This window comes from Microcaecilia unicolor, chromosome 12, assembly GCF_901765095.1.
Source record: "Microcaecilia unicolor chromosome 12, aMicUni1.1, whole genome shotgun sequence".
Lineage (NCBI taxonomy): Eukaryota > Metazoa > Chordata > Amphibia > Gymnophiona > Siphonopidae > Microcaecilia > Microcaecilia unicolor.
Window position 1 is genome coordinate 10054357 of NC_044042.1, and position 21878 is coordinate 10076234.

The following is a 21878-nucleotide window of genomic DNA, read 5'->3' on the forward strand; positions in this document are numbered from 1 at the left end:
CTTTCAAAATCTGCACTCTGGTTCACAAAATTATCTACGGTGAAGCTCCGGGATACATGACAGACTTGATCGACCTACCAACTAGAAACACATCCGAATCAACACGAACGTACCTAAATCTGCACTACCCAAGCTGCAAAGGACTCAAATACAAATCAACTTACGCGTCCAGTTTTTCCTACATAAGCACGCAACTGTGGAACACATTACCAAAAGCCTTGAAAACTACGAACAACCACCTAAACTTCCGGAAAACACTAAAAACTAACCTGTTTAAAAAGGCATACCCTACCGATCCAACCTAAATGCCTGATCTTTGCAACACAACAAAACTAAAGAACGTAATGGAACAGAAGCCTGCGTGGCCGCGTTGCTGATCTGCAAGGGCAGGCTTCTACATAGAATGTTGCTAGTGGAGGAGTAGCCTAGTGGTTAGTGCAGCTGATCCTGGGGAACGGGGTTCAATTCCCACTGCAGCTCCTTGTGACTCTGGACAAGTCACTTAACCCTCCATTGCCCCTGGTACAAAATTAGTACCGGCATATATGTAAACTGCTTTGAATGTAGTTGCAAAATACCACAGAAAGGGAGTATATCAAGTCCCATTTCCTTTTATACTGTTGGGTGACTGAAAAGCTTTGGGTCGGCAGACATTACGTGGTGTCTGAACTTCTTGTTATGTGGTAAGCTCTGATCACATGGGCGTAGGAGAGTGTTCTTGAGAATGTACACAGGGCACATACACAGTCGCTCTTGAGGACCGACTTCCTAAGTTACAGAAATAATTCAGGAAGCTCTGTGGTATCTGAGCCCAGAGGAGCAGAGAATCTAATTTCACAGAATTGAATGCACAGCTCCTGTAGCCTTCAGAGATCTTACTATATCATCTTGTAGTTTCCATGTACAGAGGTTGACTAAAGCCGGGGCTGTCAGTCCCAGTCCGTGGGACACACCCAGCCAGTCAGGATTTCAGGAGATACATAAGGAATGTGCATATTATTTGGTTCCTTTTTATTTACATTTTTAAACATATGCTTGTATTTATATGTATATACCAAGTTGATTATGTTTTAATTTTTAATGTTATTATATTGTGTTCTATGTAGACCCCTGATGCAGGTGCGGTAGCACCGAAACACGGCCCATGTCAGATTTGATCATTAAAAGGTTTTTCAATATAATTTTTGTGTCCCTTTCATTTTTAAAGGCTCTTTGTGCTGTTTTTTCGCTTGGACTTTGTTTTCTGCTTAGTTCTCTCTCTTTGTTACACGTGGAAATCTGTGTCAGACACTATTCATTGTGGGTCAAGAGCCACAGCATTAATGCTAGTGTCACTCACACGTACAAGGAGTGACACTCCTACCCTAGCTGAGATCATATTTAGCCATCTCTCCGACCTCATTAGTCACCTCGGGGCCCTTTTAGAAAGGCGAGCTGAAAAATGGCTTGCGGTAGTGTCGGCGCGGGTTTTGGGCGCGCGCCGATCCATTTTTTTAGCGTGCCTGTGAAAAAGACCTTGTTAAAAGTTTTGCCGAAATTGGACGTGCAGCAAAATGGAAATTGCCGCGCGTCCATTTTGGGTCTGAGATCTTACCGCCAGCCGTTGACCTAGCGGTAAAGAATTCGGTCGGTAATGACCTACGCGCGTCAAATGCCTCTTGGCGCGTGTCCGTTATGCGCACCCGAAAATAAAAAAATCGTTTTCAGACACGTGTATTGGAAGTGCACCAAAAATGAAATTACCGCAAGAGCCACGCGGTAGTCAGGTGGTAACTCCATTTTGGCGTGTGTTGGGCGCACGTAGACACTTACGCGGCTTAGTAAAAGGGCCCCCTTATTTTCTCTTACTCTCTTACCTATGTACATACATAAGTACATAAGTAGTGCCATACTGGGAAAGACCAAAGGTCCATCTAGCCCAGCATCCTGTCACCGACAGTGGCCAATCCAGGTCAAGGGCACCTGGCACGCTCCCCAAACGTAAAAACATTCCAGACAAGTTATACCTAAAAATGCGGAATTTTTCCAAGTCCATTTAATAGCGGTCTATGGACTTGTCCTTTAGGAATCTATCTAACCCTTTTTAAACTCCGTCAAGCGAACCGCCCGTACCACGTTCTCCGGCAACGAATTCCAGAGTCTAATTACACGTTGGGTGAAGAAAAATTTTCTCCGATTCGTTTTAAATTTACCACACTGTAGCTTCAACTCATGCCCTCTAGTCCTAGTATTTTTGGATAGCGTGAACAGTCGCTTCACATCCACCCGATCCATTCCACTCATTATTTTATACACTTCTATCATATCTCCCCTCAGCCGTCTCTTCTCCAAGCTGAAAAGCCCTAGCCTTCTCAGCCTCTCTTCATAGGAAAGTCGTCCCATCCCCACTATCATTTTCGTCGCCCTTCGCTGTACCTTTTCCAATTCTACTATATCTTTTTTGAGATACGGAGACCAGTATATGTATATGTTCCATCTTTGCTTATACCCTAAGCTGTCAATTAAAATGTTCTGTTACGTATTGTGTTGACATTGTAAGTAGTCTACTAGGCCATACTTTGTATTGTTATTTGCATATTTTTACTGCTGTAATTGTCTGTTGCTTATGTTTGATCTATTATTACTGTACACCGCCTTGAGTGAATTCCTTCAAAAAGGCGGTAAATAAATCCTAATAAGTAAATAAGTAAATAAATAAAATAATGGATTTTTTCAAGAGTGATCTCTTTATTGATGGATCCTACATAGAAATCTAGTCTCCTACATAAGTACTAACATTAAATACTCTTTATTGAAATTAACAGTAGATGTTGCAATCAGGGGCGTAGCTACGTGGGGCCACGGGGGCCTGGGCCCCTATAGATTTGACCCTGGACCCCCCTACCGATGACCCTCTCGACCCCCCTCCTGCCGCCAACCCGCCATCAACCCGCCATTGCCATCGCCTACCTTTGCAGGACGTCAGACTCGGAAACAGAACGAAGGAAGAAGAGGACCTCGGCTGGCGGGGGTTGCAGTCCCCCGCCAGCAAAGGTAGGCGACGGCGATGGCAGGGGAGAGTTGGCGGCAGGAGGGGGGTCGAGAGGGTTGTCGGCAGTGGGGGGGGGGTCAAAGTTGTTGTTGTTGTTAGCGGCAGCGGGGGGGGGGGCGGCTGCGCCGGGGACGACGACTAAAATGTGCCCCCTCACTTCGGGTTCTGGACCCCCCTCCCGCCGAAGTCTGGCTACGCCCCTGGATGCAATGTCAGTTTATTGTAGAAAATTCAGTCTCTGGCTTACCAGCTTCTCTTTTCTGTTTCTTCCTTCTCATCACAATCAAGATGGCCATGGCAGCGAGAAACATCACAAGTGACACGATGACTAGCGGAAGGATGATTTTAGCAGAGTGACTAGAGAGACATATGACAAGCTCGGTGTAGAAGATGCAATGATGTGGCTTTGCCTTCATTTTAGAGACAAATCCTTCAAATGCCACCATTACAACCCTTTAAAGGATTACAAGGATATAAATCTGTAATAGCCTCCCACACATTAACGTGGTATCCAGCAGTGCGTCCTCGCAGCGGGGATGCGCTTTTTGAAACTAAGTAATCAAGAAATGTATTAAGTTATGTCCAATAAAAAAGGCATCATCTTATTTTCTTTTCCATGTTTTATTTTGTTTGATTTCTATTGATAACCTTAAGAGTGGACTAACACGGCTACCACACTCCTCTACTTAAGATTCTACATGGAATGTTGCTATTCCACTAGCAACATTCCATATTTAGATTGTGAGCTCTTTGAGCAGGGACTGTCTTTTGTGTATGGTGTACAGCGCTGCGTATGCCTTGTAGCGCTATAGAAGTGATAAGTAGTAGTAGTAATGTAGAAGCCTGCCCTTGCAGGACGTCAGACTCACAGAAACAGAAGCCTGCGCGGCCGCGTTGCTGATCTGCAAGGGCAGACTTCTACATGGAATGTTGGTAGTGGAGGAGTAGCCTAGTGGTTAGTGTAGTGGAACATGGAATGTTGTTACTATTTGAGATTCTGGAATGTTGCTATTACTTGAGATTCTACATGGAATGTTGCTACTATTTGAGATTCTACATGTTATCAATAGAAATCAAACAAAATAAAACATGGAAAAGAAAATAAGATGATACCTTTTTTATTGGACATAACTTAATACATTTCTTGATTAGCTTTCGAAGGTTGCCCTTCTTCTTCAGATCGGAAATAAGTTTTCACTTATATACACTGTCATCTACCAACATTTGCTTATTTCCGATCTGAGGAAGAAGGGCAACCTTCGAAAGCTAATCAAGAAATGTATTAAGTTATGTGCAATAAAAAAGGTATCATCTTATTTTCTTTTCCATGTTTTATTTTGTTTGATTTCTATTGATAACCTTAAGAGTGGACTAACACGGCTACCACACTCCTCTACTTAAGATTCTACATGGAATGTTGCTATTCCACTAGCAACATTCCATGTAGAAGTCGGCCCTTGTAGATCAGCAATGTGGCCGCGCAGGCTTCTGCTTCTGTGAGTCTGACGTCCTGCACGTACGTGCAGGACGTCAGACTCACAGAAACAGAAGCCTGCGCAGCCTTCTAGATGGAATGTTGCTAGTGGAATAGCAACATTCCATGTAGAATCTCCAATAGTAGCAACATTCCATGTAGAATCTCCAATGGTATCTATTTTACTGTCATAGTAATGCTTGAATGTTTTCACTTATATACACTGTCAGCTAGCACATTTGCTTATTTCCGATCTGAGGAAGAAGGGCAACCTTCGAAAGCTAATCAAGAAATGTATTAAGTTATGTGCAATAAAAAAGGTATCATCTTATTTTCTTTTCCATGTTTTATTTTGTTTGATTTCTATAGATTCTACATGGAATGTTGCTATTCCACTAGCAACATTCCATGTAGAAGTCGGCCCTTGCAGATCACCAATGTGGCCGCGCAGGCTTCTGCTTCTGTGAGTCTGACGTCCTGCACGTACGTGCAGGACGTCAGACTCACAGAAACAGAAGCCTGCGCAGGAATGTTGCTAGTGGAATAGCAACATTCCATGTAGAATCTCCAATAGTATCTATTTTACTGTCATAGTAATGCTTGAATGTTTTCACTTATATACACTGTCAGCTAGCACATTTGCTTATTTCCGATCTGAGGAAGAAGGGCAACCTTCGAAAGCTAATCAAGAAATGTATTAAGTTATGTCCAATAAAAAAGGTATCATCTTATTTTCTTTTCCATGTTTTCTTTTGTTTGATTTCTATTGATAACCTTAAGAGTGGACTAACACGGCTACCACACTCCTGAAACTAAGTAGGAAATGTTAACATTTTTCACTGTATTTCAATTTGTTTTAAAAATGAAAAAAAAAAAAAGAGCAAAGTTGTATTTCTTTTTGTTTGTCTTGTTTTCAAAATTGTCCCAGTCAAAGAAAAGAAATTTAGAGACCTTATAACTAAGCTGTGCTCGGAAGTGGGCTTAGGGTCCTAAACCCATTTCTAGCGTGGCTGTAAAAAAGCCTTTTGTCTTCTTGTTTCATTTATGGCCGTGCAAACATATTAACGTAGGTAACAAACATTTAACATATTAACAAACATTTTTTTGTTGATATTTCCACATATAGGGAGGAGGTGGAGACAAGACCAATGATTAAAGAGAGTACGGTGACTCCTTTGGGAATAATTTCAGCAGTCTTGCTGCCTGTCACCTTTCTGAGGTCTTTCCCCTCTTCTGCCACATTTTGTTACCCTGCACATTGTGCGTGATGAGATTCGCCTTTACAGCATTCGTGCATACATATTACCAATAGCGTGGAGCCATTTAAAAAAATTGACACGGGATTCCTTACACCTCCAATTTTGGAGACAGTAATAGCTCCTGCGTTAACCCTGTGGGAGCCAGTTTAGCATGCGCTAATCTGCACAAACTAACTGGTTACCGCTTCCACACCCACTCTCTGCCCATTCCGTCTCCCTGCCCCACCCGCGCCACAAAATGTTTACAGCGCGTATTTAATGCACACAGGGGTCCTTTTACCAAGCTGCGGTAAAAAGGGTCCTGCGGTGGTGGCGGAGGCCGCTTTTCCCGCATGTCAGGGCCCTTTATATCACAGCAGGCAAAAAAAAGCCCCTTAAAAAATGGCCGTACCGTAAGATTACTCTTACCATCCAGCTTATTTTCAAAGGAGAAGGGCGCCCATCTTTCGACACAAATCGGGAGATGGGTGCCCTTCTCGCAAGGCCGCCCAAATCGGCATAATCGAAAGCTGATTTTTTGACACACTCGACGGCTTTCCGTCGCGGGGATGACCAATGTTCATGGGGGCGTGTCGGCAGGGTAGCGAAGACGGGACTGGGGCGTGATTAGGACATGGGCGTCCTCGGCTGATAATGGAAAAAAGAAGGGCATCCCTGATGAGCACTTGGCCGACTTTACTTGGTCTGTTTTTTTTCATGACCAAGCCGTGAAAAGATGCCTGAACTGAGCAGATGACCACCAGAGGGAATCAGGGATGACCTCCCCTTACTCCCCCAGTGGTCACTAACCCCCTCCCACCATAAAAAACAAGTTTAAAAATACTTTTTTGCCAGCCTCAAATGCCATACTCAGTTGTAGTGGGTGCAGTGCACTTCAGGCAGGCGGACCTGGTGGGGGGTTTGGGGGGCTCAGCACCCAAGGTAAGGGAGCTATGCACCTGGGAGCAATGTGTGAAGTCCACTGCAGTGCCCCCTAGGGTGCCCGGTTGGTGTCCTGGCATGTGAGGGGGACCAGTGCACTACAAATGCTGGCTCCTCCCATGACCAAATGGCTTGGATTTGGCCGTTTTTGAGATGGACGTCCTTAGTTTCCATTATCGGCGAAAACTAAGGGCGGCCATCTCTAAGGTTGAGATTTGGCCATCCCCGACCGTATTATTGAAACGAAAGATGGGTGGACGCCCCTTTAAGGGGCCGTCCTTAGAGACTGGCACCCCTGTTCGATTATGCCCCTCCATATGACCATGCGGCAGGGAGCACTTACCGCCACCCATTGAGGTGATGGTAAGGGCTCCCGTGGTAACCCTACAGTAACCAGGAAGCGCGTTGCACTGCCTGATTACCACAGTAAAATTACAAAAATATTTTCTGTTGCGCTGGAAATGGAGCGCACTCGAGGTGAAACTACTACCTGAGTCCGCTTTGGGCTGGCGGAAGTTCCGGGTTGCCACGCAGCAACCTTTTAGTAAAAGGGCCTCACACTTAGCAATAATTAACACAGAACGCTTTAGCATGTCCTAGGTTAGGGCATTTTTGATGCATTAAGCACATGTTAATGCCTAATGCAGCTTAGTCAAAAAGCTCCTTAACATTTTAAATTAAAAAAGAAAAACATTATCCCTCCTGGGGTTGTGCCTGGTCAAGAATCCTGCTTATTTTCGATTGGGGATTGAGGGGAGGTCAATCCCTCCGATGGTCAGCTGGTCAGTTAGGGCATCTTTTTGTGACTTAGTCGTGACTGAAACAGGTCTAGATTAAAAAAAAAAAAAAACATACGTCTTTTTTTGCCCTGGACTTTTTTTTTTCTGTTCCATTATCACTGAAAAAATGCAGATTTTAAGTCCCGCCCAAAACGTGCCTCCAACACGCACCCTTGTGACTTAGATGACCTGCGGAGTAAAACATCCCAATTCTGAGTTTTGAAAATTGCAATGCAGACGTTTTTGTGTAAAGGTCACGTGCTCAACGACCTTACTCCTCGATTTACATGACAGTATTATGATCATTCATAGATCACTCGCAGTATTCAATTCAGATGTGAAAAATGAAACTTACAGTTTTGTTTCTTCAAAGGTATCCAAAGGAGCTGTAAATTTAAAGCACATAATGTTTGATCAGTTTAATGATGAAAGGCACTGAGAAACTGTGTTCTGTCTAGGGATGCGCTTTTGTTAACGTGAATTCTGCTTGTGAGCACACCATGAAAGTGCAGGATGTGCATTCATTTGAAACAACAGGAGAATTTCCCCTGTTGTTTCATGTAATTTTTTTTCCTTAAATGACACGAAAAAAAAAATCCAACAAAACTTTGCGTTCTATCATATGCGACTAACTGCAAGATTCTATACATGGTGTCCAAAATTGCATGCGATCCTGGAGATCCGCATGCAAATTAATTAATGAGCTGTTAACAATGAATTATTGATGCTAATCAGCTCTGATCTGGATCTGCTCGCGGATCTGGCCGCACACAATTCTAGTTACAAAACATGGTTTCGTATTATTAATAGGAGGCTTTTGCTTGATGATTCTTCTGGGAATACATATGACAAGACCAATTCCTAGGTTTGAACCCCCACCCTTTTTTTTTTGGTCTTTGTTTTTTTATATTGTTTTATACTGTTTTTATATGATTATGTATCTATTTTTATATATGTTTACATTTTTATGCATTATGCATTTGTTTCATTGTATTTTCTGTATTTTCTCCAGACCCCTGATGCAGACCAGTAGGGCCGAAACATGAGTCATGTCCAGTGGCGTAGCTAGGTGGGGCGCCACCAGGGGAGCGGCCACTCCCCCAAACGGAGTTCTGCCGGTGCCTATTTTTTTTCGTCCTGTTGCACTGAAAATGTGCGCCGGCGGAAGTCCGCTCTCGCTCCTCCCTCTGCGCCGTCAACCTGCCTCATCCTGGCTCCGCTTCTGGTCATGTCGGGTCTCTTTTATTGTTTTTGAAGACCTTTGGAATATAAGTTTCTTGGACACCATCTGCGAGAGGTTCTTTTTTTCCTCTACTGTTTTACACCTGCACACAATTCTATAAAGATCCATGCCCAAATCCTCTCATGTGCAACCCAAAAGGGGTGTGGCTATGGGAGGAGCATGGTGGAAAACAGACGAAGCAGATACGTACATGGAAAACAATTTTTAATAAATATAGATCAATAAAAAATTAGCAAGCCCGACACAGACTGTGTTTCGCCCAACTGGCCTGTGTCGGGCTTGCTAATTTTTTATTGATCTATATTTATTAAATATTGTTTTCCACGTATGTATCTGCTTCATCTGTTTTCCATCTTGGAGTTTGCAGATCGATTACCCTGTTGTTTTCAATGTGAGGAGCATGGGCAGGTTGGGGCATTCCTAGGAATTAATGGGCAGTGTTATAGAATAGGGGGATGCACACCCAAGATGTGTGCCAGGATTTACACCAGGTTTCAGTTAAGTTGGGCGCCAGAATACACGTTAAATGCTAATCTATAAATATCGCTCAGCCTGGAGTGCCTTTACAGAATAGTGCTGAGCGTGAATTTATCCCGATGCCATTTACTGAATCTGGCCTTACTATTATGTATTCTTCTGAAACAGTGCACACGCTTTAAAGAAAACGAAAATTCCCACACATAATGACATGAAAAACAATATGAAACAAAACTTTTCAGGCCGCAGACCCCTATTAAAAAGTATAGGGCCCCGTTTGCTAAGCAGCACTAGAGTCGCGTTAGTGCTTTTAGCACGCGCTAATCAATAGAGCGCGCTAATTTTCTGTACGCGCTAAAAATGCTAGCACACCTTAGTAAACAGAGTCCTTAGTGCTGACAATATCAATTTAATATATGTTAACCTACAGTTTAACATACGTAAAGTTGACAAGGAAAAGTTTCATGCCAGACGGAGAGGACCGTAGCAAGTTTTTGATCTGATCTGGAGAGCCTTTGGGACCCTTTTACCAGGGGTGTAGCTATGGGGGGGCCAAGGGGGCCTGGCCCCCCGCAAGTTTTGTCCGGGCCCCTGCTTTGGCTTCTTCAACGCCGGTCTCCGGCGTCAGCGTGCACAGGAGGAGCAAGAAGAAAAGAGCAGGGCAGTGAATGCGGCTGCGCCGGAGACCGGCGCTGAAGAAGGCTTCGGCTGGCGGGGGTTGGGGACCCCCACCAGCAAAGGTATTTGTTTTTGCGAGGGGTGAGGCGGTGAGGGGAAGTTCAAGGAGGCGAGGTGAGGCAAGATGGTGGGGGGGGGGGCCAGGAGGCGAGGTGTGGCGGTGGGTCGGCACTCAAAATGTGCCCCCGACCTCAGGCTCTGGCCCCCTCCCACCGTGAAGTCTGGCTACGCCCCTGCCTTTTACTAAGCTGCGGTAAAAAGGGTCTTGCGCAAGCTGCGGCAGCCATTTTTGCCATGAGCCAGGGCCCCTTTTACCGCAGCAGAAAATAACCAAAAATGAAATGGCCATGTGGTAAGTTCGCATTTGTCATGCAGCCATTTTATTTTGGGGGGGGGGAAGCACTTACTGAGACCCATTGAGGTGGCAGTAAGGGCTCTCGCACTAACTGGGCAGTGCACAGCGTTGCCCGATTACTGCCAGGTAACTCCCTGTGCCGGAAATTGCACGCGCTGGGGGTGGAACCACTGCCAGCACCCGCGTTGGGCTGTCGGTAGTTCCGGGTTGCCACATGGCAACCCTTTAGTAAAAGGGCCCTTTTGTGAAATATAGTCAGGACTGTTCTGGGACTTTTGGTTCTGGGTAAGAGGGGCTGCAAATATGGTGGGTTAATAGAGAGAAAGCAGGTCTACTTGTACAGCTAGTGCCGAGTTGTTTAATTGAGGCATGAGAATGCACACAATTTATGGTATATTGTTTTTCCTTTGTATTTATTTATTTTATTTATTTATTGTAATTGATGTATTAAATTGATGCATAAATTGATGTATTTATTGTAATTTATGTATTGATGTTAGAAAAATAAAATTCTAAAAAAATTCTAATGTGTTTTACAACATTTATATTAAAATGAATGTGTAAAAGAAACTGGGAGAATATCCAAAAAGGCTGAAGGAACCAAGAATGAACTGAAAATGTTTGCCCCGCTGGTCATAGACTTTTTAAAATGGCAAGATGTACTGATCTCGGGAAATGCCATTCTTGGGACAATGACGGGAACGCTTCTAGAGGAACTCACAGCCTTCTGTGACAGCTTTTCACTTTGCTTCCTTCCAGAGCAAAGTTTGGAGTTCCAGGAGACCGATGAAGAACATTACTCTTCAGATTTTGCTGGCCTTAATTAAGGAGAAGCATATCGTACAATGGCAATGCCAAAGAGCAAATGAAAGAGTACATAAAAATCATCTTGAATGCTTTGTAATTAGCAAAATGTTGGAAATATTTGACCGTGAAGAATATATATTGTACAAACAGTGAAAGATCACTGAAACTGTTCAGTTTCGTATCGCTTTAATGTTGAAAACTCTCTTTGATGTGGCCAAAAAACAAGATGATCTGCTTTCTATTTTTCCCCCTCACTTTAGAGTGTTTTCATGGGAAATGAGGGCTTTGCACTCTTTGTCTTAGATTGTTGTATCTCTAATGTGTTCAGCTAGTTTCATATGTGTGGCCTTAAGAGATTTCTACTGTTCGCCATTTATGATCTTAAGTGGAACATTGAAAAGGAAAGTGATCCACGTTAACCAAGGTATTCCTTACCTTCAGACACAGTAAGGTGCATGTAATCCATGATGTCTAGGAGATGATGTCTCTCAATGCCACACCAGTACCACCCAGCATCATCTTTTTTTACACTGCTCATGGTAATGATCAGTTCGCCTTCAGCACGCTTGTCTTGGATGGTTACATGGCCAGTACTCTGTGAGTCAGCTGTGCTACGCACAACGGCGCAGGATGTCCTGTAATAACCTTTGCACCAGTACTTGACATAGTCCTGGTACCCTGGATCATAGGTGCAGGTGACGGACAGGGCTGCAAGTTCTACCACATCCTTGATCTTAGCTGTGATTTGAAGGCAGTCTACAGGTAAGGAAGCAGAGCCAAGTCAGGGAGGCAAGGATCATTTAACAAGCCAAAAAGCGCACACACTTTCAGCGTGACATAGCGGCACTTTTCTTCCCTGCATTTTCAGACTCCGGCACGTCTGAGCGGTGCACTCAGTTGAAATAACCATGCTAAGTGTGTCTCAGTAAGGAAGCAGGGGGAGTGTGAGTGAGGATGATGTTGGTAGAGACTGATGGTGTACGTTGAGTGCATATGTATCTGTGAATTAGCGGTATGTGCATATCTAATCAAAACAGAACATAGTGATCACGATATCAGCTGGCGTACTCAGGAGATAATTAAGAGGTAATCAAGCACATCCTTAAGAAGGAAGAAAAAGAGCCTCAGTTGGTGCTGAGATCAGGATAACAATCGTGGTGCAAAATTCCTTCAATCAGATGGATTCTATCATTGGCTCATAAAAAAAACCCTCCAAATTTGGATTTATTAGAATAAACAAAATTGTTCTTTTACTTTTTTTTGTGTTTCTTTTTTTTTTACTTTTAATTTGAAACTCATTGCTTTATCTAATTGTTTTCTGATCAACCTGAATATCACCAGCTAATATGGATTGGCATCATTGCAATATTCATAGTTGCTTATCCATTGTTTGAATCACGGTGCTCAAAATCATGTACAATGAGCTTTAAAGAGACTGAGAAAGACTTAACTGGGTTTGTTTATTCTAATAAATCCAAATTTGGAGGTTTTTTTTATATATGAGCCAAGGATAGAATCCAGCTGATTGAAGGAATTTTTCATCAAGATTCTTATCCTGATCTCGGCACTCTTTTTCTTCCTTCTTAAGGATGTGCTTGATTACCTCTTAATTATCTCCTGAGTACGCCAGCTGATATCGTGGTCAGTATTTTCTGTTTTGAGTGGGAACTTACTTTAAGTGATCTCTATCTTCGAAATTTATTGTCTGATGTGCATATCTAATGCCATGGGCAGAAGAGATTGAGGGTGGGGGTAGGCTTGTGCATGTATGCATCATGACATGTGTGTGAGTGTGGTTCCCTACCTGTTCCACCCCGTTCATCATTTCATAAACTTCTATCAATCTCCTTTCAGTCAGGTCTTCTCCAAGCTGAAAAGCTCTAATCTGTTTGGCCTTTATAATTAAGGGAGGTGTTCCACCTCCCACTGTGCTCTCACTGATATATTTTAATAAGTTTAACATGTATAAATGTGACTCGGTCATCTAACACATCTTTTAAACTATGACTTTTTTTTATATGGTACTGCAGAAACATCTGTACACAGCAGGCACTGCGCATGTCCACTAAGGATAGACCAGTAACGTTCCCCATGGATTTGATTTAAGGGATGTCTTAGGATCTGTGCACTTCTTTCCAAGCAAAGTTATGAAAAAATTCTATAACTTAACAGGTAAAAGCATACTTCTCCTCCAATTAGACATGTCTAGTGTATTCAACATGGTAAACCATAATATACTACTAAGACTACTAGATTACTTCGGGATTGGTGGAAATATAATTAGTTGGATCAAGGGTTTCCTAACCACTAGAACATATCAAGTGAAATCAAATTCAAACATATCATCACCGTGGAAAGCAGACTGTGGAGTACCTCAAGGGTCACCACTATCACCGATCCTCTTCAACCTAATGATGACCCCACTAGCCAAGTCCTTATCCAACCAAGGCCTTAACCCTTTCATCTATGCAGAAGATGTCACAATATACATTCCTTACAAACAAGACCTGGCAGACATCACCAACTAAATCAAGCTTAGCTTGAACATCATGGACGCATGGGCAAATGCATTTCAACTAAAACTCAATACAGAAAAAACACACTGTCTCATCCTCTCATCCCAATACAGTGCGGACAACCCCACAAGTATAAACACCCCAGATTACACCCTGAAAATCCTCGGCGTTACAATGGACTGTAACCTCACACTAGAGAGCCAAGTGAAATCCACAACAAAGAAAATGTTCCACTCTATGTGGAAACTCAAACGTGTGAAACCATTCTTCGTGAGAGAAACATTTCGCAACTTGATACAATCAATGGTACTAAGCCACGTAGACTATGGAATTTATGCGGGATGCAAAGAACAAACCTTAAAGAAACTTCAGACCGCTCAAAACACAGCAGCCAGGCTTATATTTGGAAAAACGCGATTTGCAAAGCGCAAAACCCCTCTGTGAAAAACTGCACTGGCTCCCAATCAAAGAACGTATTGCTTTCAAAATCTGCACCCTGGTTCATAAAATTATCTATGGCGAAGCCCCGGGATACATGACAGACCTCATAGACCTACCAACCAGAAACACAACAGGATCAACACGAACATATCTAAATCTCCACTACCCAAGCTGCAAAGGACTTAAATATAAATCAACATGCATCTAGTTTTTCCTACATAAGCACACAACTGTGGAACGCATTACCAAAAGCCGTGAAAACAACGTATGACCACCTAATCTTCCGGAAATCACTAAAAGCTAACCTGTTTAAAAAGGCATACCCTACCAATCCAACTTAAATGCCTGAACTCTGCAACACAATGAAACCAAAGCACGTAATAGACATAACATAACTCTTCCGCTCTACGATTCCTTAATGAGTCTGTTCACATGAACCTTATTTTGCCACATCACTTTGTATTTGTTCATACCGGAGTCGGCGAACGCCTCTCCGGTACTATGTAAGCCACATTGAGCCTGCAAATAGGTGGGAAAATGTGGGAAACAAACAGAACAAATAAATAAACAAACTAGAAAAAGCCTAAAAGCCTTATAGAACATAGTTAAACTACAGGGACCTTGAGAACAGTCTAAACACAATATAAAGCTATATACTCAGTTATAGAAATCTTGGGACCTTGTAAACACAATAACGAGCTATAAAGTTATGGGAAAGCTTGGGAGTCTACATGCATGCAACAGTTATCAGAAATCTTCTGAACACCTTAGAAAGCTGTGTACAGCCTTGAAAACACATTATAAAGCTCAGTCTGTACAGTTTTCAGAAACCTCGAGCCTTATAAACACATTATAAAGGTCACCTTGTGCACTTAAAGGACGACTTATGACCTTAGAAGAATATTATTAAACACAGTATATAGGAAACTGCACAAACTTATAAATATATTACGCAGCTCTACACAGTTTTAGGAAGCCTCTGGCTCCTACAAAAGTAATTATAGAACTTGATTCAATTAAAGGTAAACTTGAAAATCTTTTAAACATTTTAGAAAACTGCTTACAATTGTAAAAACCCTCTGAGCCTTAAAAACAACATCGTAAGGCTCAGCTGGCACAGGTTATGGGAACCCTCAGAAATTTATAAACACATTTTGCAGACCTACTGAGTTATAGGAAACCTCTGGACCTCATAAACAGGTTAGACAGCTCAGTACAGTTATAGGAAACCTTGGGAATCTTCTAAAGATACAACACTCTACACGTTATAGAAATCCAGGGAAGCTTTCTAAAATGAAGATGGCTTGAAGCTGGAGTGAGCCACCATCCAAGCAACAAGGAGGGGAGTCCAGACAAAGCTGATGGACTGATGGAGCTCTTGTCACTTCTTGTCTCATCCACGGATGAAGAATTGCAGACTCCTGAATTGTATCCTGCTTCCTACCTGCTACGAAGGGAATTAAAACAATTGCGTAGGACTTCATGTCTCAGAAGGGAGTTGGAAGCAGGTTGGAGGGTAAAAATCAACTGATTGAAAGAAGTTCTTTCACTCAGCACTTCCCTTTCTAAATCAATGTGAGACTGGACACTCAGCAGTCTTGGGGTTTATTATGCAATTTCCCCTTTACATCTATCTATCTATCTATCTATCTATCTATCTATCTATCTATCTATCTATCTATCTATCTATCTATTGATATAGATATAGATAGATAGAGATATTTGGCAGTGTCTACAGTTTGAATAGGGAGTGGGCAGGCACATCTGCGGGTCTTATTTTATAACAGTTTTTTCTTGTGGGCTCAGAAGAGGGAAAGTTCTCGTAGAATAACTTCCTAAGTATAAATGAAACTGTATGTATGGTTTTGGGACACAGAAAATCCCCTGAGAGCGCTCTCCCCCTCCTTCTACAACCAAGCCTCTTTCATTTTTATTCAGTGGCCTCAGTTAAGTTCCTGCTTTCAGCTCTCCCATGTCTACCATGCTGACTTGCAGGTGTTCTGGATTCAGCCTAGCTTGTAAATGTTTAGCCAAGTGTGTTTTGGCTGAGAGCACACAGATTATCTGTCTGCGTATGCTGCATCAGCTCTGCAAGCAACACGGGCTTCCAGCAAGGAAGGAGTTAAATCAGGCATTAACAACATCAGCTGTGGTTTGCCATTACCCATGTTTTCTTGGCTGACAGGTTCCTGTGTGATTGTCAGAGATTAGTGTGCTTGTGAGTTTTGCTGCTTACCATTGGCATTAATTAGTTGGAGATGAGGGATTTCTATTGGACAAACCCAATACATCTAGTACACCTAGTTTTCAAGACTCCATTCATTGGGTCAGTGAAGAAGAAGCACAGCTAGACCTGAAGGAAGCAGAGCTCTGGAAACCTAGAGGGGCATAATCGAATGGGGCGCCCAAGTTTTCATGAGGGCGTCCTTGCAGGACGGCTCCGTGAAGGGGCGGGGAAACCTGTATTATTGAAACAAGATGGGTATCCGTCTTTCGTTTCAATAATACGGTCGGGGATGCCCAAATCTCAACATTTAGGTCGACCTTAGAGATGGTCGACCTAAATGTTGAGACGGTCAACCTTAGAGATGGTCGTCCCTGGTTTTCGGCCATGATGGAAACCGAGGACGCCCATCTCAAAAACGACCAAATCCAAGTCCTTTGGTTATGGGAGGAGCCAGAATTTGTAGTGCACTGGTCCCCCTCACATGCCAGGACACCAACCGGGCAACCAAGGGGGCACTGCAGTGGACTTCACAAATTGCTCCCAGGTGCATAGCTCCCTTAACTTGGGTGCAGAGCCCCCCAACCCCCCCAAAAAACCCACTCCCCACAACTGTACACCACTACCATAGTCCTAAGGGGTGAAGAAGGCACCTACATGTGGGTACAGTGGGTTTCGGGTGGGTTTTGGAGGGCTCACATTTACCACGACAAGTGTAACAGGTAGGGGGGGATGGGCCTGGGTCCGCCTGACTGAACTGCACTGCACCCACTAAAACTGCTTCAGGGACCTGCATACTGCTGTCATGGAGCTGGGTATGACATTTCAGGCTGGCATAGAGGCTGGCAAAAAATGTTTTTAAAGTTTTTTTTATGGTGGGAGGGGGTTGGTAACCACTGGGGCAGTAAGGGGAGGTCATCCCTGATTCCCTCCGGTGGTCATCTGGTCAGTTCGGACACCTTTTCATGGCTTGGTTGCAAGAAAAAATGGACCAAGTAAAGTCGGCCAAGTGCTCGTCAGGGACGCCCTTCTCTTTTCCATTGTCGGCCGAGGACGCCCATCTCTTAATCATGCCCCAGTTCCGCCTTCACTACGGTGCTGACATGCCCCCATGAACTTTGGTCATCCCCACGATGGGAAGCAGTTGAGGGCGCCCAAAATCGGCTTTCGATTATGCCGATTTGGGCGACCCTGAGAGAAGGACGCCCATCTCCCGATTTGTGTCGGAAGATGGGCGCCTTCTCTTTTGAAAATAAGCCTGCTAGTCAAAAATTTATTGAGTTAGTCTAAGCCAGGTCCTCAGGTGACACCCAGCCAGTCAGGTTTTTAGGATTTCCACAATGAATATGTATGAAATACGTTTGCATGCACTACCTCCATTGTATGCAAGTCTATTTCATGCACACCTGAAATCCTGACTGGCTGGGTGTGTCCTGAGGATTGGACTGAGAAAACCTGGTCTAAGAGAAAGGTTTCACCTCCAAATTGTTGACTTTCATTTCTACATATTCCAAGTGGACCAAGACAGCACCTTCCTCAAAGATATAATAATAACGAAGCATGACTGTAGGGAGTAAAGCTTTTATCATTAAGAAGAGTGGGATGTTGGTCATATCTTTGTGTTTGTAGGGAGTGAGTTGGCGATTTCTTTGTTTAAACTCTTTGGTGCATGTGGAGAAGCAGAAATTTGATGTTGTCAGGTTGTTATTTGCTGTTTATCAGACCTTTTTCAATCTTATATTTGCCTGGAAAAAAAAATGGTTGGATGGATGACAGCGCAAAATCCCAGTGGAGGTTATTGGTTACTTGCACTGGTCCCTCTAAGCTGAGCTGAAGGTCTCCAACTCAAGGCTGGTCCTAGGGTCTCTGGTGCCCCCCTGCAGACTATCAGTTGGCACCCCCCCCCCATCTAGCATCTCCTTTCTCTCATCTCCCTCCCTTTTCTCCCACCCTGCCTCCTTTTTCAGCCCAGTGCGATTCTCCTTTGCCTCCATCCCCTCCCATTTATGGCCACCTCTTCTCCGACTCCCCCCAACATCCCCCTTTTTCTTTCAGCCACCTTGCGTGGTTTAAGTCTTTACCTCTGTCCCAGCGGCCACATCATTTCAAAGCCCTGCCCGTCTCTAGCCTTCCCTCCCTTTGTGAGTTCCCTCAGAGTCTTGCCTTCTGACATCATTTCTTCTTTCTTCGAGGGTGGGACTCTGAGGGAACGAACTCACGAAGGGAGGGAAGGCTAGAGCTTTGAAATGATGCGGCCACTGGAACGGAGGTCAATAAAAGATTTAAACCCCCAAGGGCGGTGTGGTATGGCGACGCAGTGGCCCCCTTGAAGGCAGGCGCCCCCCTGCGGTGCTTACCCCGCTTACCAGGTTTGACCGGCCCTGCTCCAACTACATAGGGGTGATGCTTCAATATTATGTTTTCAATCACTAGGGCCAGGTTTCCTGGGGTCCTGCAGAGCTTGCCTGTCCCTTACTTCTGAAAATGTGATCGTGAAACTATAGGTGGAGGATTCCTGTTCAGCTTAGAGGGAACAGTGGTTACTTGTGATAAAGTAATAGCTTCCGAAAATAGTTCTTGCAAATTTGAGGCTCTCATTGGTTCATGAAGTCACAGCCATATGTGATTGAGCTAGAACCAAAACTGAGACATAGTTTGTTTAAGGTATTGAACAGAAGGGACTAGAAAAAAGCAAGCTCTTCTGGCAAAGGAAAAACACTTTAGAGTTCAGTTTTTTCTCTTTTATAATAATGCTAAAATTTATTAGGGTAAATAAATGGTTACAATAAAAATTCTTTTATCCCAGTATTACAGAAAATTGAATTCTTATTTATATCAGGTCAAATTTCAGTATAAGGAAAATAAGATCTCTTTCTCGCTCTCTCTCTCTCTCTCTCTCTGTTTTCCCTTCGGAAGCTGTCAGATTCTGACCTAGTACAAAAGGTACCCAGGCTGAAAACTGAAGCTTAATTTTGTGCAATCACTTAATGCCTTATATTTTCTCTCTTACTTATCTGGTATTCTTCAACTCTGACCTCTAAGGCCACCTTCACATAATTCTGTTTCTTTGGTATTTTTCTCAAATATTCATAATTTGCCCTTTGTAACCTCTGACCCTTGAATACCTATCACTCGTTGTGGTCCTTCACTGAAAATATACCTGTGTTATGTTCAAAGCCTGTTTGAAACAAACAAATAGACACTTGTTTTATAGCCCATCACTAGGGTTAAACAAGCTTGTCTATGGTCTGTGAGAAAACCAAGACACAAGCTAGCTAATTGCCCTACTAGATCAACAATAAGGGAATGTTACATTCAAAGCTGTCTGACCTGAAAAACCAAACAGCTCTATACAGTATATGGACAATGCATGGATGGTACCTGTAGTGGTTCAGATGGATCAGCGTAATGCACCATAGCATCAAGCCTTAATTTTCCAATTTAGTATATGTGCTGCCAAAACAAGCAAAGAATTTTTTTTTGTTACTTTCCCACTCATGGCAGGCTCAATGCGGCTTACATGGGGCAATGGAGGGTTAAGTGACTTGCCCAGAGTCACAAGGAGCTGCCTGTGCCTAAAGTGGGAATTGAACTCAGTTCCTCAATTCCCCAGGACCAAAGTCCACCACCCTAACCACTAGGCCACTCCTCCACTCAATTTTACATGAAGTGGGATTTTATAAATACCTTAAATATTTTTGACCATTTGGCTATTTGTTTGGCGGTCGACACTGCCGTGCAGAAGACCTAAGGCTGACTCTTAGGTCAGGTTTCCACCTTCAGGGCTGCCTAGTGATGCCACAACAGCAGCGCTCACAGCCCTGGGAGGATGAGTTTCAACAGCAACTCAAGGCCTACATTTGTTGGGTTTTAGAACAAGGCACGGTCAGTGGCCATCGGCCAACAACTAAGTTGTGTTGACTGCGTGGGATTGTAAGAGGGATGTAAAAATAAGTGAAATTCTCCCCCCCCCCCCTCAGGTAGTTGTATATAAATGAAGGTTGATGGTGCTGTAGCCCAAAAGAGACCCGTTCAAATTCAGCTGGAAGCAAAAAAGAGCAGAGGAAAACAGGAGGAAGAAATACAAAAAAAATCTAGAAATGTGTTAGTGGATGGATTAAATGGAGGTGGATATGACTGGATAAGCATTTTGCACTCCAGAGCTCAATATGAATTTTGTGCAAATATCTGATCAGAGAATCTTTAGTTTGTATTGTGGGTTTTGTGAATTTCAGAAGAGAGATGATAGTAGAGATAGGCTTGACTTTTTCTTGATAAATGGTTGTAATCATAACACACTCTCTTCTTTCCCTCCCCAAGATATCCTGGCACATGATATGCATCAGTGTAGGGCTTTTCTCATTCTTGATCATAAATCTTGTTTTTTTTTTTTTTATTTATTGGCTTCAATAAAGCATGGTGTTTCAAGTTTATTTCAAACTCAACATGCTGCTTTGGAAAGTCCTATCAAACTGGTTTACAAAAAAAGTGCTACAAATTACTATAAATTTAAAAGTTAAAGAACTACAAGAAAAACAGGAAAGAGAAAGAACAAAGTTGCTGGGCAGATTTAGACGGGCTTCGATGACAACGTCAGTAGTTGGAGAACAAGGGACAGTACGAGGCAGACGTCTACGGTCTGTGCCCCGAAAATGGCAAGGACAGATCAAGATCAGGTATACCTATCCTTATACTATGTGTTTATCTTGTTGGGCAGACTGGATAGACCTTACGGGTCTTTATCTTCCGTCATCTACTATGCTACTATTTTAGAATCTTAGAGAACAGGAAATGGCCTGAAACCGACACTGCAAAAAAAAAACCGAACACCTGACCCCAGTTAGATGGCGACAGGCCCCTAAAACCATATGCTAGCTTCAGTCTCCTGGAAAGTGCTGACGTTCTTTGTCCATATCTACGCAAGTTGGATTTTCATTGTCCTGAAGTGTTTCTTATAGACTAGAGGTATGTACTGTTCTGGCAGCCATATTGGTTTTGGAGAAAACTGGATATTCTATAGGTAGTGAAACATTTTATTATGCAGTATTGAAAATCCAAGCGCTTCAACATCAACATAGGTTATGCTGGTTCAGTTAAAAGCATTGCAGACTAAGTGGATTCCATAGGGATGCATCTGTTACTAAGATCACCAAGTGGGATTAAGATTTACTCTTCCTACTGAAGACCTACCCTAGCAACCAGAATTACTCATACATCAATGTTGTTATTTGATTTAACCTCTGTAAAGGGGAATTTACTGAAAATGTAGCTAGAGTAGTAGGGGGTATAGATAACAATTGGAGGGATATTAGTAGGAGGAAAGAAGAAAATGTCTAAAACCCCCAGGGAAATTTGTTGAACTGTTAATATTTTAGAGAGACACAGAAGGAGTATATGGTAATATTATAACTGAAAGAAGAAACATTCCCACCTACATGGGAACATCTGGAAACTGTGTATGATAAGGTGTGTTCTAGAAAGCAGTGTTCTCACTGAAGGCCCCAGGGCCAGTGGTGGTCCCCATCAACCTTGTGTGTCCTCCTGACTCCTTTCCCAGTACACGACCAGCCCACACCTTGTCCTCCATAAGTACATAAGTATTGCCATACTGGGACAGACCAAAAGGTCCATCAAGCCCAGCATCCTGTTTCCAACAGTGGCCAATCCAGGTCA

The 21878-nt window shown here is 43.2% G+C and overlaps 1 protein-coding gene across 1 annotated transcript in view; it reads right to left on the reverse strand.

Annotated features, from left to right (window-relative positions):
* The window catches only part of LOC115482073 (adenosine receptor A3-like), a 39432-nt gene that overhangs the window by 11744 nt on the left and 5810 nt on the right, over positions 1-21878 (reverse strand). Inside the window, exons 3-6 of the mRNA XM_030221637.1 lie at positions 19519-19535; positions 11460-11780; positions 7820-7850; positions 3279-3388 (exon numbers count right to left, since the gene is read on the reverse strand). Coding sequence (XP_030077497.1) covers positions 3279-3388; positions 7820-7850; positions 11460-11780; positions 19519-19535 — 479 coding nt within the window. The remainder of the gene's footprint in view (positions 1-3278; positions 3389-7819; positions 7851-11459; positions 11781-19518; positions 19536-21878) is intronic.